Here is a 16,178-nt window from a genome sequence, read left to right as displayed (position 1 = left end):
GGAATTGGAAGGTCAGAAACACGGCGGGTGGAAATTCCAGTAACTTTTTGGCGGGGGATGAATAATTCGTATAGGTATGCAGGAGTCTGGTTTTGGAATGAGGAGAACAGAAAAGATCCCAAGATATAATTCCTTCGGCAACGAAGAGGTAACCAATTAAGATCAATGTAGAATTTGGACAAATGTTCATTTCTACGTAAGTTAAAAATAAATCTAACGCAAGAGTTCATTAGCCGTTGCAGACACATTTCAAATACACTAGGTAAGTCATTATAGACTTATTATACAGTAATCGAAAATGGGGAAGATAACATATGTGACAAGCATATGGGATATAATAATAAATATGGTATGGTCTGGTGATATGGATATAAAAATAAATAAATTTTGAAATTTTAATCCTTACTCTCTTAAAATTACATTGAATCTTATCAGATTGAATTATGTTCATTTAAATCATTGTTTTGTTTTCTCAAGGCGGTGTTAATTATGCAATTTAAATTATATATCATTAAAATCAAGTTAACTGCTCAATTTTGGTATTTTGACTCTAATTTTTTTCCGTTTCTGAATAGGAGGGCGCCAAAGATTTGCAGGCCGGAGGGCCCACCGGGATACGTCCCGGCGGCTCAGCACGGGCCTGGTTGTATCTGATATAAAAGAGAAAAAATACGTCAATATGAAAAGGCTACCGGATGGGAGAGCAAAATTACGCAACTAAATTACGAATTTAGATGAATCAGAGTGGCCAAATTTAAAAAAAAATAAAACATTAAGTTACTGTATTTCAAACACTAAGGATACGGATATTTTTTCGGATAAGGATACGGATAGTTCCGGAGAGGATAGAGCCCCATCATCCTCCATAGTCAATGAAAGTGACTGTCAGATATTCCAGGGAAAACGGACACTTCGTTCGTAAAAGAAACGGCATCGCATTTCAAACTAACTAATCGCTTGATTTTTTTCTCTCAGCCTCTATATTTTAACGTTGATTAGTGTCTTGAAGTATAGGCCTTGATAATCTAAATGTGAATTTTCGCCAACGTTTCAGCATATTAATATACCTTCATCAGGACTATTTTTTGCAATGAATTGGCTTTCTTTATTGGTGGTAACTGGTATAATAATTTACCTTCATCAGGACTATATTTTGCAACCAATCGGCTTTATTTATTCATGGTAACTGAAACATACATCAATAAATAAATCCTATTCGTTGCTAATAAGAACCCTGATGAAGGTAAATACATAAATATAATGAAGCGTAGGTAAAAATTTTCAATTAAATTATCAAGACCTACACTCCAAGACACTAAGCAACGGTAACTAATTATTGATCATAGCCACAATCACATAACTACACAAGCAGCCCACACCAGCAGCGCCTCTAGCGGCTTCGTCAACAAACTTCTCCACGCTCATTCTTCCCTTCCAATTCCATTAATTGATTGTTGACAGTAATTTCCGGTTCCAAGTCACTCCCATTTCATTTCCGTGCCTCACACCCAACGGCTTCCAATCAACTGTGACCTCTAACTCCTGTTTCGCCGCCGCCGCGATCTTTCGATTTCACCTCCATGAAGTTGAGGCTTTATGCGCAGACTCCATTTGACCGCAATAAACTTCTCCTGTTTCTGCTCCGAATTCCCCCGAAATTGCGGGCAATCACGAAAGCAGGAGACCTTTCACTGTGTGGTATCTAAATCCACATCTAAATGATACCATACAAGCCACCACGCTAGGGTGTTTGGCGGGGGGTGAATATTTCTCCCCAACATGCATTAAACCGCATGTAGGTGCTACCGTAATGGCATGTGCACATGCAGGGTATTTCAGAAATAATCTGAACATATAATAGAAAAACGACGAGGAAAACGGTGCTGTGGTAGATGGAAAACGCTAAATTGACGTTTCTTTTCTTTTAAACACGGTTAATGCATAAACTTGTTTATTATTTATTCGATAAACACTCAAAATAAACATCTGAGTTGTTGAGGAAAATTCCTAGCAAATCTAATCAGAATGCATGATTGAATTATTTGAGGTAAAAATTTATGAATGCAGCACATTAAACTTTTGGGATCACCGCCAGGAACCATTCGGCTGCACCAAAATTTTTGAGACATTAACTGATTGAGATGCATGACCCTTCTTGATGATCGAGGGCGTGACTCTCCAATTTCACCGGTCTCTGTGAAAAGTCTATCACTCGGGACGACGTTATAGACGGATGATGTTAAGCCTGAATCACACGGTCATTTTTTTCGTCGCGAAAGTGATCACTATCGCGATCACTAGAGTGATAACTCGCAAAATGATCGTCGCCGGCAATTGTTTTTCGCGATCGTCATATGGATTCCCATCGCTATTTTTCGTCACTCGTCCGGTCGCTTTTTCCGTCGCTAAAACCGTCCCTAAATCCCCATATCAGCCAATCAGAACGCATTTCCGTATAGGGCGATTACAGGGCAACGTTTGAAAATCGTGGGAACGACATAGATAAACAAACACGCTGTATATTTTCGTTATGCGGGTCCTATGACAACGAGCTGTGATATCGGAAATGATGCGAAAAGCGACGGCGGTAGTGACCGTGTGATTCAGAAAAATTATCACTAGAGCGATCGCTTTTCGCGACGGGAAAAGTGATCGCGATAGTGATCACTTTCGCGACGAAAAAAAATGATCGTGTGATTCAGGATTTATCGTAGGCCCGTAGTGACGCTGCTTATACCAAACAAAATGGTCGAGATCGAAGTTGAAAAATCGAGTTTGGATTCAAATTCGAAGATCGCGGCTCCATCTCAATCTTTGACTATTGAAACTCGATTTTTATTTAAATATATATCGATTTTTCTATCACTATAAAAAATATATATTTATCCATACACAATGAGCGCCCAACTTCTTTGACGAATTTTTGCGGTAAAAAGTGTTGTATTAATGAGTAATCAAAATATAATGCGATAAAATTAAAACTAGGAGACCGTGGTAGCCTAGTGGATAAAGCGCTCGGCAGCTAACCAATAGGTTCTGGATTCAAATCTCGGGTGAAACCTTCGGACATCCCAAATCAAAATTCTCGAAGTACGAGGTTGCCTAGGGAAGGGAACTGGCCTCCCTACCCTGGATATGTGAAATTTACAAGCCTGAGGCTTAGTTCAAGCTGAGCTCTACCCTAACCAACCTTCAGGATGAATCTCTGAGGGATAAAAATAATTATGGTAAACGTTCATACAAATAGCTACCGTGAAAATTCGATACGGGAATCTAAACTATATTTTACATCAGCCAGGGGGAGCCAACCCCCCCCCAAATTGAAAAGGTATAATTTCCAAAAATAACGATACCTGTAGATATGTCGCAACATTTTGGTCTTAGATATTACGTAAGATGCTGAGTTCAGAGACTAATTGAAACACATTTTCCAAGGGAAGGCCCCGAGGACCCCCGCCCCTCCATTTCACTATTGGGTATCTCGTAGCCCCTGAACTCCCGGCAGGATTGGTGTCCCTAAACCCCCCTTACTTCTTATTTAAAATCACTATACACACATACAAGACAATGCCATCTTATGATATAAAAAAGTTAAAATTGTGGTTCTGTTATGTTAGGCATTGCAGGTGGCCCTGCAAGGGGGGGCACGTACCCTCTGCGCCCCCCATATGTATCTGCCTCTCACGGGAAATCTTAATCCCACTGAAATAAAAAAAAATACTGTTCACAGATATTTATGGTAATTTTTTTTGTGCATTTTGTTTTGCAGACCGCCAGTTGCTTCGCTTCTGCAACAAGGAGGTGGTGGCTGGTGTGGCACCGCAGAGCGGTGGAGACTATAACTACGAGCAGGGGCATCTGGGTGAGGGTTTTGTGGCGAGTCCGGGATACCCTAACTACTACGTGATGAAAGGTGACTGCCAGTGGCTCATTCGACCGCGACTCCCAGGTCAAAGGGTACAGGTCACGCTCCTGGACGTCTCCCTCAGGGGTAAGTACTTTCAACTCAATCGTAATAATATAATAGTAATCAACGGTCGATTATTCACATTTTGCTGAGAAATATTCTTTTACATTTCAGTAATAAGACAAAATATTAGTTTCTTCGCACAAATGTTGATTAATTATTTTTTAAATGCAATTTATCTCCCAAGAGACATTGCCCGTTTTAGCTAAATAATTAATTTGCATTTGTGAAAAGGAAATTCAAGGGGATTGGGTTGATGTGGTGGCTAGAGTGTTTGCCTCCTACCCAGCGGACTCAGGTTCAAATCCTGGCAGTGGCAGAGTATTTTCAGAGACTGCCCTGCTAGAATGATGTGTGTAGGACATGAAAAGTGCAACACTCTTTCCATCAGATGGGACGTAAATCTGTGGTCCTCTTGGCGCCTTTTCCTAGGAGCAGGCTAATGCCAACGCCGGATTTCTCTTCACCCGTCCTTCCATTACCTTTCCTCATGGTGCAAATGACCTCAGCGGTCGGTCACCTCCTCCAAATACCATACCACCACACCAAGAAATTCAAAAGAGACTCCATAATAAACATAATTCAGAATCGTATAGACTTCCGCATATCCATCTATAATAATAAAAGAGGATTTCTGTTCATATGTCCACTATGTGTTTCCATACGGCAGAACCGATTGCAATCAAAGTTAGAACGTAGGTGCATCTTTTGCTCCCAAACCCCATAGTGCTACTTTCAGTTGCTTTCGATGTGTCCTTTGCATTGTTTTCTCAATGTTGTTAGTTACGACACGTTATACAACTTCTGCAGTTGGAAATCCTGCCGAGTAGGCACACATCTTGACATGCTCAAAGAGAAAATATAATATTCCTACTATGCGGCTATGAATTCCAAGTTTCTCACTTCTCTGTGTACTGTCCTTCCCAAGTAATGCTGGGTGGTCTACTAGTAAGCAACATATCATGTGAAGAAAACTTACCAATGATTCACAAGGTAGTGATTTGTTAGCTTATGTTGAAATTCATGAAGCATCAACATAGTTCGGAAAACTCCAAGAGATGGCGGTAGTTTAATATGCCTTTTTAGCCCTTATTTCTTCTGAGATACAACGCCCGATATGAAAAGAAATATGTGGATATCTCTTATGCTAGCCAGGCTAAATGGTGTATCGCACCAGATGCATTGACCAATAAATGGTTAGCCCTAAAAAAATTGACACCCTTATCATTTCACGTGCGGCTGGTCGAGGTAATATTTTTTAAATATCCAACTCTATATGGACTGTTTGGACATGGCCGTCACTCCTTAGACAATTTAGTACCAAGACTCACAGAAATACATTTCCTAAGGAGAATTTCTGCAGCTGGGAAGAAATCAAAGCCCCAAATAAGGTGAGCAGTTTGTGCCAAGTATGGGAAATGAAGAGACGTGTGTACTCCTGTGCAGGGGCGCCGACTTATAAAAAATATTGGGGGGGCCCATATCGGGAGTCTTACCCCGGGAAGAGGTTAAATTCAAAGTGTGTCTCAGCACCGTAACACTATCATAATTCACACCACTTGTTTTCAGTTAACCTGCTTACTACCTTAAAATTATTTGTTTTAACACATTATTGAATGCATTTTAAAAGGTATCTATCGTCAAACATGGGAAAATACCAATATATTTTTGTGATTTTCCCAAAGCATAATATAACTTAATTATTTTCTTGAATTATTGAGGGGGCTCAGCCCCCCCTAACGAATCTTTGAGGGGGCTCGGGCCCCCTCAGGCGCCATGGAGTCGGCGCCACTGCTCCTGTGAAAAATGTGCAGTGGGCTTACGCTTGGATTGCTTCAAATCTGGTCACACGATGCAGAATTACTATAGTAAAGTCATTACAATATTTACATATTGATGCTTGAAACAATAGCAAGTGAGTACCTATATCAAATGATTCGGTAATAATAGAAAAAAGTCAGAGAAATGGGCGAAGTGATGAATTTTCAAGTAGGCAAAATGGGTAATCCTATCAAAAATATCCCATCGGTTATGAAATTTTCAACCCCAAATCACTAAAATACATCATGTAATTGTATTAAAAAATGCATGGAATGTTAGAGGTCTCGCAGCTTAATCAAAACAAAATTTAAATCTTGAAAACTGAAAATTTATTCATTAGTTCAGAGAACGAGATACATAAAACAATAAATATTTATTAAAATTGCTAGAAAATAATCATTTATTAGTGCATTATATTTAGCAAGTGTATGAAAATTTCTCAATGATACTGATCGAATACTATGAAAGTCATAAATTATTGAATGATAGAATGCCAAAAAGGCGAAGTCATTTAAATCTCATCCTGCCGCTGGGATGGGATTTAATTAAGTGCCCGCCGTGCTTTAGGGGTTAGTAGAATTCTCTTTTTGATACCCTTACTGCTGTGCCTGTTTGTCTTTAATGCAGTAACAATTATTTACTCATTATAGAATCAAAAATTTATTTTGCTGTATTCCACACAGTATTCCTTAAAAATTCTTTCAGTTACAACCTTTTCAGGTCATTTTCAAGAGGTAAAAGAGGTATTCAATCTACAGAGGTATCCTGTGAACTCTTGGTAATATGGTTGGAAGGAAATTTCTTAGCTTTTCTACAAAAACACACACTTTATTGCCGACTAGTTTCGGTTACACTGTACCATTTTCAAGACTAGTGATACACATCAGATTTTGCCGGTATATATACTCTGTGGTCGGGTGATTGGAGGGGAAGGGGAGAGGTAAGTGACGGGAATGGTGAAGGAGGGAAGGGATAGGGGAAAAACCAGAGGTAGTTACAAAGAAGAGCGTGGGTTGGCGTCACAAGGATTTTTGGGGTGTAATAGTGGAATGTCTAGGAGGGGGGAGTGGAAAGGGAAAAGGTGGTCATTAGCAATGGGTTCTTTCCTCTTTACAATTTTTAAAATTTCCAACTGTTCTCTGATGTCCGGCTGTGTTCCTTTTTTGACTCGGTGCAGCAATTTCGGGGTAAAATCCGCTTGGTGGCCTTCCTCCCGAAGATGGGTAGCGAATTGGGACATCCCAGTGTTGTTGTAGTAATCGCGCCGGTGTTCCTCCGCTCGTTCGGTCAGACTTATTCCTGTTTGTCCTATGTATTTGGAGTCACAATCACCACACCTTAATTGGTAGACCCCGCTCTTGAGGGCTGAGTCAATGGGGTCCTTGACTGAAGGTAGCATGCTCTTCAGGTTAGAATTATTGTAAAAGGCCGGTTTTATGTAGATTACTTTGAGTAATTTTTCCAATTTAATAGAAGGTTGGCCTAAATATTTTATGCGTCGCCATGACTGTTGATCCGTGGGGGTGGTAGAGTAAATACCTCTGAGTAAGAATTTTCTGTTTTTGCTTTCAAACAAATCGTTGATCAATTTTTCGGTGTAACCATTGGCTATCGCGATTTTTTTGATGGTGGTAATTTCCGAAAGGAGATCTGAGGGCTCTAAAGGGATCGACAAAGCTCTATGCAGCATGCAATGAAAGGCTGACAATTTTTGGGTTATGGCATGCTTGGAAGTTGCGTGGATGACTTGGTCTGTATAAGTTGACTTTCGGTAAATGGAGAACTTATGCTCGCCGTCTTTAATGGAAATATTTAGATCTAAGTAAAGGCCTCAACAATTCAGTGCATCTTGGTAATAACCTGAAAAGGTCAAATTTGGTAGTTTTTTTTTTTAATAAATACTGTGTGGAATGTAACAATGTTAATTTTTGATTCTGTCATGTCACCATTCTACGAAGTGAACTTGCCAACCATTGGTTTGTTATCTACTCATTTCTTATTTAGATTATTACATCCTTCCTGAATGTCCATTTAGGTGTTGGTCCGCATGAGCAGGAGTGCCCTGATTGGTTGGAGGTGTCTACGGTGGCGACGCCAAGTGGCCCGGATCAAGAGCAGGGGGAGGAGCGAGTACTGCTGTCTGGGTGCGGCGAGGCACCGGAGGCTGTGCGCTTCGAGTCACCCCAAGGTGCTTTGCGTGTCGCCTTGCGCTCATCCTCACCCACCATATACACCAAGAGGGGGGTGCTCTTCCACTACAAGGGTGAGAGAATTACACTTATCCAAGGAGAGTGCCATGGCATCTCCAAAGTAGTAGGGTGAACAGAGGTCTTCTTTTTTTGCGGACTCGTCCTCCAATTTACGTCTGTGTCCTCTGTCCACGAACAATTTTTAAATTGCCTTAATGTCCTCCTTTTTATCAATGTACCATATTATCATATGAATGCATGTATTTTTTTAGGTTTTCACAGTTTAGCCATAGCAAAAGTTTAATTTTTTACCAATGTACAGCACTACTATTAATGTTTCCAGTCTACTCAGGGTTTGAGAATGTGTTTCTATGTTTGTGCTCTGTTGAATGGAAGTCTTGCAGTGTGGTTGTGTGTTTACCAGTCTACAATTTGCTCGCATTCAAGATACATTGTTTTCATATCTCTAGCACACAGTTACTGACCCACCATCTATATGCTCTAAATGTAACTATCCGTTCTTTCATTAACAATTTTAATTAATCTGGAATTATAGGCAGTGAAAGTAAACACCACCAAGTGGAGATCTCAAAAACTAAAATATGAGAAAATTTGCCATGGGCATGCCAGAAGGTTGAATGGAAGTATATAAACCCTGAGTGTGTTTAATGTAATGCCTTCTTCTAGCAATATAAAGATCTCAAGTGTGCATGATATAGCATATGCGTTTTCTAATCATTCACTTTCTAATCATTCACTTTCTAATATATTAACTTGATTTGCCTGCTTTTACTCTGGTCTTTTTGTTCCGTATTTGGTATTGCGTTAATAACTACATCCATAGTGCTAAAAACATTGCATAAATATTTGCACTAAGTCTTTGACCCTTCTTAAAGTATAGCGGGTGATTTAAATATCTCCCCATTAATGTGATGCTGGAGGTATGGAACTAGCTGGACACATATGCTTCATCACACACACTTGAAGGGTTTTTCAATATAGTTAATCAAAGTAATTAAACAGGTACATATTATTATTTGACACATGCCCACATTAAGAACAAAGAATACCAATTTTAAATGGACTAATGAACTATAAAACAGACTGATTTTAATTTGCTTTACCAATGATGTGTAGGTCATCCAACCAAAATTTTTAATACATTTTTATGTGCGCTAATTTTATTTTTGCAATTGAATCGTTGATATGCCTAAATTATGAAAAAAAAGTTCCAGTCAATTCTGAGATGGAAAATTTGATAAAATTTCATTCACAATTCCTTCAATACCAAGGGGACTATTACGAACGAGAGGACAGTTCACCTTCACTAGGCAGGGTTTCCCTTCAGTATATGGTGTCACCCTATCCCCTGGTATTACAAATGGGACATACAGAGAGGCACCACTAGACAGAGTGGACTTCTCTGGGGGTTGAAGAGGAGCGATGAGGCTTAAGTGATGTTTATATGAAAAATTCTGAGCTCCTTCAACCTAAAAAGGGCTGTAGCCAATGGCAAGTGCTTGCAGTGTTCAAATTCTGCCGTAACTGTTTCTAGCGGACGAATATTTTGGCAACAGTTGTTGGCAGTTGATTAAGACAATAGTGGTACTTATAGATTTATCAGGGCATGTTATTCGTTAACTTATCTTATATATTTTGTGAATGAATCAGTTTTTTTTCCTTCATTTGTATTTTTTAGGAGAAAAAATTGAATAAAACAATAATTAGCAGTGACTTGCAGAAGAAATATTCAAAAAATCATATAAAAGCAGACCCAGGTAATGACAAATTACATGGCAGACCATCGCAATTTTGCGAGAGGAGTATTTGTAGGGCCACTGCACAAGATGGACCACCAACTCCATCAAAGCTGTGATCAAAATGCACATTCTTAAAATATACAGTACACTCCAGATTATCCGGGCTAATGATGGGGAGAGACGGCATGAATATTCGGAAAACACAGATAATCCAAACTTTCACTTAAATGTCTTGTAATGCTCATAATTTACATAAAACAAATAATATATTATTATTTATGCAGTTATTCTGATATTTAAGAATGCTTCCTGGACTCATTGAGAGCTTTCTTTGCCAGTTAGCGCTCTTTTTAGCGGCGATAACATGGTTTTTACTCATATTAATAATGCTCCATGTAAGGCCTAGTTTAGAAAACCAAACATCCGTAACTATGTGATAACGAATACAGAAAAGTGGTTAGCACGAATGCTTCAAAACCACCACTCAATGTCGGAAACTACACTGTCAGGGTCCAAACCACACCACCTAGTCGTGTCTTGCACAAGTTGCCTGAGTTGCAACTGCTGCACGACGTGTATCCATGATCAAGGAGCAAGTTCGCATACTGCGAGGCTTAGAAAACAGGAACACGATGCTCCCATGAATGTAGCTAGCACATGTTCGCTTCCGTTTTACGAAGGGGATTATTACGGAAATAATAAGCCCGGTGTATCCTAGCATTAGTGCCGTAATTCCGATGATTTTGCATCCGATTTTTTAAAATGAAGATTGCGGAAAAAATTGAGCGAAAGTGAAAATTGTGCATGGATAATCCACAATCCGAATAGACCGCGGCCGGATAATTGGAAGTCTGCTGTATATGAAAATCCATCACGAATGCATACTTTGCCAGAGAGCCTAAATCACAGACAAAAACACTCAACTCCTGTGTAATAACAAAAAATCTGTCGCTCTGCATTTCTTTCATGTAAGTAATGGGATTTGGAAAGCTAATGTCAATTCATAGAGCACATGAAAGGCACTTTTTAAAATAATGAAAAATACCATTAAGGCAGTTATCTATGAAAAGCTATCACTTTTATTCCATGATAATGTGACAGAGTTTCACCATTTCCTTGGTTTCACGAATACATAATGACATCAAAACAGTCTGACAATAATACAAATGTGAGATCACAAATCGGTCGCTGCCAGCGCACACACACACAAGCTGCAATATCTTTCAATAATTAAGGAAAAATCCACAAGCGATAAAGTAGCTCACACCATTAAAAATACTGGGAAATAGGCAAATACAATCACCAAAAACTGAAAGTCGCAACCATTCTTATATTCATCACATATAACTAACAATCACAGAGCCTGTTACGATGAAAACTACTATTTTTTCACTGATCAAGCCTTACATTCACCTACGCAAGTGGGGCAGGTGACTTTTCCCACTGTTATTCATTGATACGGTTGATATACTTGAATAAACAAACTTCACATATAGCTCCTTGATGCTCGATAGCTCGATCATGAACTGTCATCTTGACAGTGAATAACGGAGGTGAACACACCACTGACAATCTTTACATTACTGTCAGATATGTCTCAATAGCAATAATAGCACTGTTTACAAACCAATCATGATGGGACACTGATAAGTACAACTCTTGGCAGATATTTTTCAATCTAGTCAAACTTTATGCTTTACAAACACTGGCACTGTTATTATCAGCAGTAGATTAACGGGAGTTGTCACATAACACTATTTTGGCACTAAAGATGTTCGTAGAAATCTCCAAGCAGTGAGCAAAAGTTTTATTTACTTTACAATACAAGTAAAGGTAGTCCTATACCACAAATTTTCCAGTAGCTATGAAGAAATGGATGAAGTCATTGTATATAAAAGCATAGTGGACATTAGAAAAAGTCAAATTTTTCTAATAAATAAAGGAAGTGCTGTCAATAACATCAACTTACAATCAAAGTATCCACCTCCAACAGAAATGGCTCAGACTGCTACAAGATGTTATTAAGGTATTATAAAATTTTTGGTTTTAATGACCCAGTTTTATATGTATTTTATGCGCTTACTCAGATATTCTCAGATAAGGACTCTAAAATATACAACTACTTTAAAAGGGCAGGGTTTCATGTTAATAATATCAAAGAAATTTCAGCTGACTGAACTTGTGACGATGATACTATGGAATCGATATGAGTGAAATCTTCTTGAGACAAATTTTACATTTTCATAATTCGTCAAATTAGATTCCTGTGTTGTGGCAACATCGATAGAGAGTGTAGATGACTTTTTGGATAAACGCCTATAGGAAGATGCAGATGAGGAGGACACAGAGGCATGGGCCTACCCAGTGGGGGGCTGGAGGGGGCAGCCACCTCCCCTAGAAGCAAAAGAATATTAAGTTCAAAACAAAGGTTTTGAACAAATTTTCTTAAAATCCTAGAAAAGTGATATTAATATAAAACATGTAAGTAACCCTTTTATTGCCACTTGGTCGATATATCGGCCCAAATTATTTTACTTTTTTTTCGTAATTGTGGCCTTTTCAACAGCTGTAATTTAAGTAAGTAAACCCTCATAATCTACGCATGGTTATAAGATATAAATATATGCTAAGTATTAGGAAAAAATCTAGATGTATTACATAAAATTAAATAGCTGAAAATTTTAAAATCTGAAATGTTGCAAATTCCGGAAAATAGCCTTGGCAATCTTCGCACATCCCACCTGAAATTGGGCTGGCAGTAAAAGGGTTAATATGACAATATTTTTCCGAGCAAATAATGTTTAAAAATAATTAAGAACTGTTATAATATTCTTGAAATTTAGTTTTCATAACCTTTTCTGTGTTACAAGTTGAACGACCACGGCTTTCCCCCCTCTAGTTTTGATCCTGATTGCACCCTTGCACAGAGGATGATGAGGCTCCTTTACCTTCATACCAAGACACAGTATTTGATGCTCACACACTAAGGAATTACTCGTTAGGTGGAAACTGCAGAGAGAAAATGCTTGATGAACTGCAAAAAATTGAAAACAATGTGCATGATGTCAGTAGACAAAGGAATAGTATTAAGGAATCTTTACATAATCCTTATTAATAAGTATTAGACTTATTAATAAGTATTAGACTTTTTTTCTAATCAATATGTTAAACAATAGATTGCTTAATGATTACTTATAACAAGTAACACTGAAATGTTGCCGCCATTGTAATTCTTGCATATGTTTGCAATATCTTCTTTCAGTATTCTTAAATAAATAAATAATACTAATCCTCTGTTTCAGTTTATCAGTCAGATTTTTATTTTTAACATTTCCCAAGCAAATACGTCAGTAAAAGTGAAAATTCTCCGTTTCCCACAACACATTTGCATTTTCCCGCAATTCGCACTTTTTTCCTGGGATGCCTAGAAAAGTGCAAATGAGGGGTTTTAATGTACGTTATAAAAATTTCCTTCAAATGCAGTACTGGGTTTGGAACCTTAGAGGCCTCACAGCAAGATGGTCAAAAAAGCCCCTCAAACAAACCTGTGTTCCCAGATTACCTATGGGAAAAATTATAAGTCTAACGCTGTAATATTTTTTTATGTTTTAAAATGAAATTTGTAAAAAAAATCCAATAGGAAGGCAAACAAACAATATGTTTTATTACAATCAGATTTTTTATTCATTGTACAAGTGCTTGCATACTTTTTACAATCATAGAAAGAAATCTTAAGTATACGATTAAAAAGTTTCTTGAAAATGAAATAATTTCAATTTCTAATCTTTTTCTTGAGCCTGCAAGGCCTCAAATTGGCCACTTTCCTCGCCTAGTCTTAAATCCCGTACTGCCCAAATGGAATACCTACAGTTTCCCTCGGGAACTACAATGGAAAAGACCACGGACTTGAGGGAGTCTTACTATCACCTCTCTTCTATTACAGCCCTCGGCTGTGGCTGGCCTAACCCAGACACACCCAAAGACGGCTACTTGGTGACACGCAATGCAACAGCAGCCTACTACATGTGCTGCGTGGGCTTCAAGTTCCCAGACACCGGCATTCGCCAGAGGGAGCTGAGGTGTGATGAGGAGCACGGTCTGTGGCGCATCCACGAACCAAGAGGAGCCACTGAGGGACTCCTGCCTGACTGCATCATTGGTAAGTGAGACAACTACATGAGGAAATCATGGTGAGGGTAGCTAGTATGGCAGATTCCAGAGCCCATGGGCAGACAGCAGATTGAATGCATTAGTATTGTCATTTACTGGAAGTGACCACTCATGGCTACACACTCACCCAATTTAAACGGCAATAGTTATCAGCAAGACAAGCTGCTACGAGCTCACACAATGTGCCATCCACATCAGGCAACTTCATGCTATTCAGTCTCTGATGAATTATTAGTTCAATCTACATAGCGGCAATTTGAAAAATGAATAGCTGATCAGCCTAACTGTTGACGGGTGGTGAAGAATACTTCAAAATATTACCCATACAGAAGACATGGGCAGATTTAGGGGGTCACAGGGGTCATATCCCCCCAAATTTCATCAAATATTTTTTTAATTAGTTTTTGTACCCTTGAAAAGTAGTAAAGGGAGTTCACATGCAAATTCATGGATACAATTTCCAAATGCGAGAGAAGTTTGAGTAGTATTTATCGTAGAGCATGGCACTCCCTACTTTAACCTTTTCGCTCCGAGCTCCTTCACGGGAAGTTGCTTTTGGCTCTACTAAGGGTTTGAGAATTTCTTTTTCGCCCCGTACGGAGTTTTTTCTCAGCTTGGGACTGTCCAGGTAGTCCCTTCCTCCCCTTAATGACCTTTCCTAGCGGGGTCCCGGACCCTTTCCTCAGCAACTGGGCAAATATAATCCTCGACCCTTTTCCCCGAAGACAGCCCATCCCGGCTTACTTTTGCGGTCAGTTTATTGTTACCAGTGCAATTTTAATTTTTTTTGTTGTTACTGTTGCATAAAATGTCAGTTCATCAATGTATTCCTTTCACTTTGCAATGCCTGTAGAACTTTTAAACGAAGTTCTACGGTTATTTTTAGGGTTTTCAGCAAAATGGCACTATATCATAGACCAACAAATACTTTAAAGGGAATGAAATCTTTCAATATTCCTAGCCTACTTCTAGGTATTTAAGATTTATGATATTAACATATTTTAGATCCATGATGCCAAAATCCACACTCCTCATTTGCGTCTGCTCTCCAGTTCTCTGAAAACATGAGAATGATACATTTAGAATTTTATTAGAAGAATATTTTCCCGAAAAATTCTCATACAACTACTTGAATCTTACAAATTTGTTGTTTGAAATGGCTAAATATTATTTTTTTAAAGCAAATTTTTCAAAGCTTTTCCGAGAAGAGTGAGATTATCATCTTCCACGTACATATTTCAGTAGGAGAATACTTACAACAATACATATACTCTTGGGTGTTCCAGTTGGAGGATAATAAGTTTTTCCAAGAAAACATTAATGCACTAATGTGTCCCGAAATAAGCCCGTGAGGGGCACAGGGCAGACCACCTGGATCCTGACCAGAGAACCAAGATATGAGAGTAATTACCTGGGTAGAGCAGTTCTCTTTCATTCATGGTATGGGCTGCATCGCACAGCAGGGTTCTACAGAAACCATCCCTGGTATAGGTAGCGGAATGCGTACATATAGTTAACGGCTAAATTTGAATACACGCCAAGAAAATTTTGAAAAGAAAATGAGCTATTCCGAGAAGAGTGAGGTTATCATCTTCCACGTACATATTTCAGTAGGAGAATACTTACACCAATATACTCTTAGGTGTGCCAGTTGGAGGATAATAAGTTTTTCCAAGAAAACATTAATGCGCTAATGTGTCCGGAAATAAGCCCGTGAGGTGCACAGGGCAGACCACCTTAATGGATCCTGACCAGAGAACCAAGATATGAGAGTAATTACCTGGGTAGAGCAGTTCTTATTCCTGCAATGGTATGGAATGCTTCTCACAACATGTGTCTACGTAAAACATTCCCTATTGGTACATTAAATTTACGAATTTTTAGGATATGCATTAATCAGTATTTATAGCAAAATTCGTTTATAATACCTTTGTATTCAAAGGTTGGTAAGAGGTTATTAAAAATGGTCACTGTAATTTTGGCTCACAAGAAAGAACTGAGAGAATCATATTTTATTACATTACCAGGGCTTTTTTTCATAGCGGTTAAATCGGATATTCAATCGAATTTCACCGCAAATGTACACTTCGAATGTAGCTAACAGAGTAACGTATATTTTTAGTTGTAAATCATTATAATATCGCTCCTATAAACTTGCTAGTAAGTTATAAAAATAACAATTAAACATCTAACCTTAGCGTCTCTAAAAATTGTTCTAGGCCATGATCAACTCCGTTAATATGAACGCTAGAATTCCGTTTAAAATTTGGA

The 16,178-nt window shown here is 38.5% G+C and overlaps 1 protein-coding gene across 1 annotated transcript in view; it reads left to right on the top strand.

Annotated features, from left to right (window-relative positions):
• The window catches only part of LOC124169071, a 156,241-nt gene that overhangs the window by 84,810 nt on the left and 55,253 nt on the right, over positions 1 to 16,178 (top strand). Inside the window, exons 4-6 of the mRNA XM_046547545.1 lie at positions 3,770 to 3,991; positions 7,824 to 8,051; positions 13,681 to 13,896. Of these exons, the coding sequence (XP_046403501.1) occupies positions 3,770 to 3,991; positions 7,824 to 8,051; positions 13,681 to 13,896 (666 nt within the window). The remainder of the gene's footprint in view (positions 1 to 3,769; positions 3,992 to 7,823; positions 8,052 to 13,680; positions 13,897 to 16,178) is intronic.

Source organism: Ischnura elegans, chromosome 12 (genome assembly GCF_921293095.1).
Source record: "Ischnura elegans chromosome 12, ioIscEleg1.1, whole genome shotgun sequence".
Lineage (NCBI taxonomy): Eukaryota > Metazoa > Arthropoda > Insecta > Odonata > Coenagrionidae > Ischnura > Ischnura elegans.
This window is presented reverse-complemented; position numbering and strand designations above follow the sequence as displayed.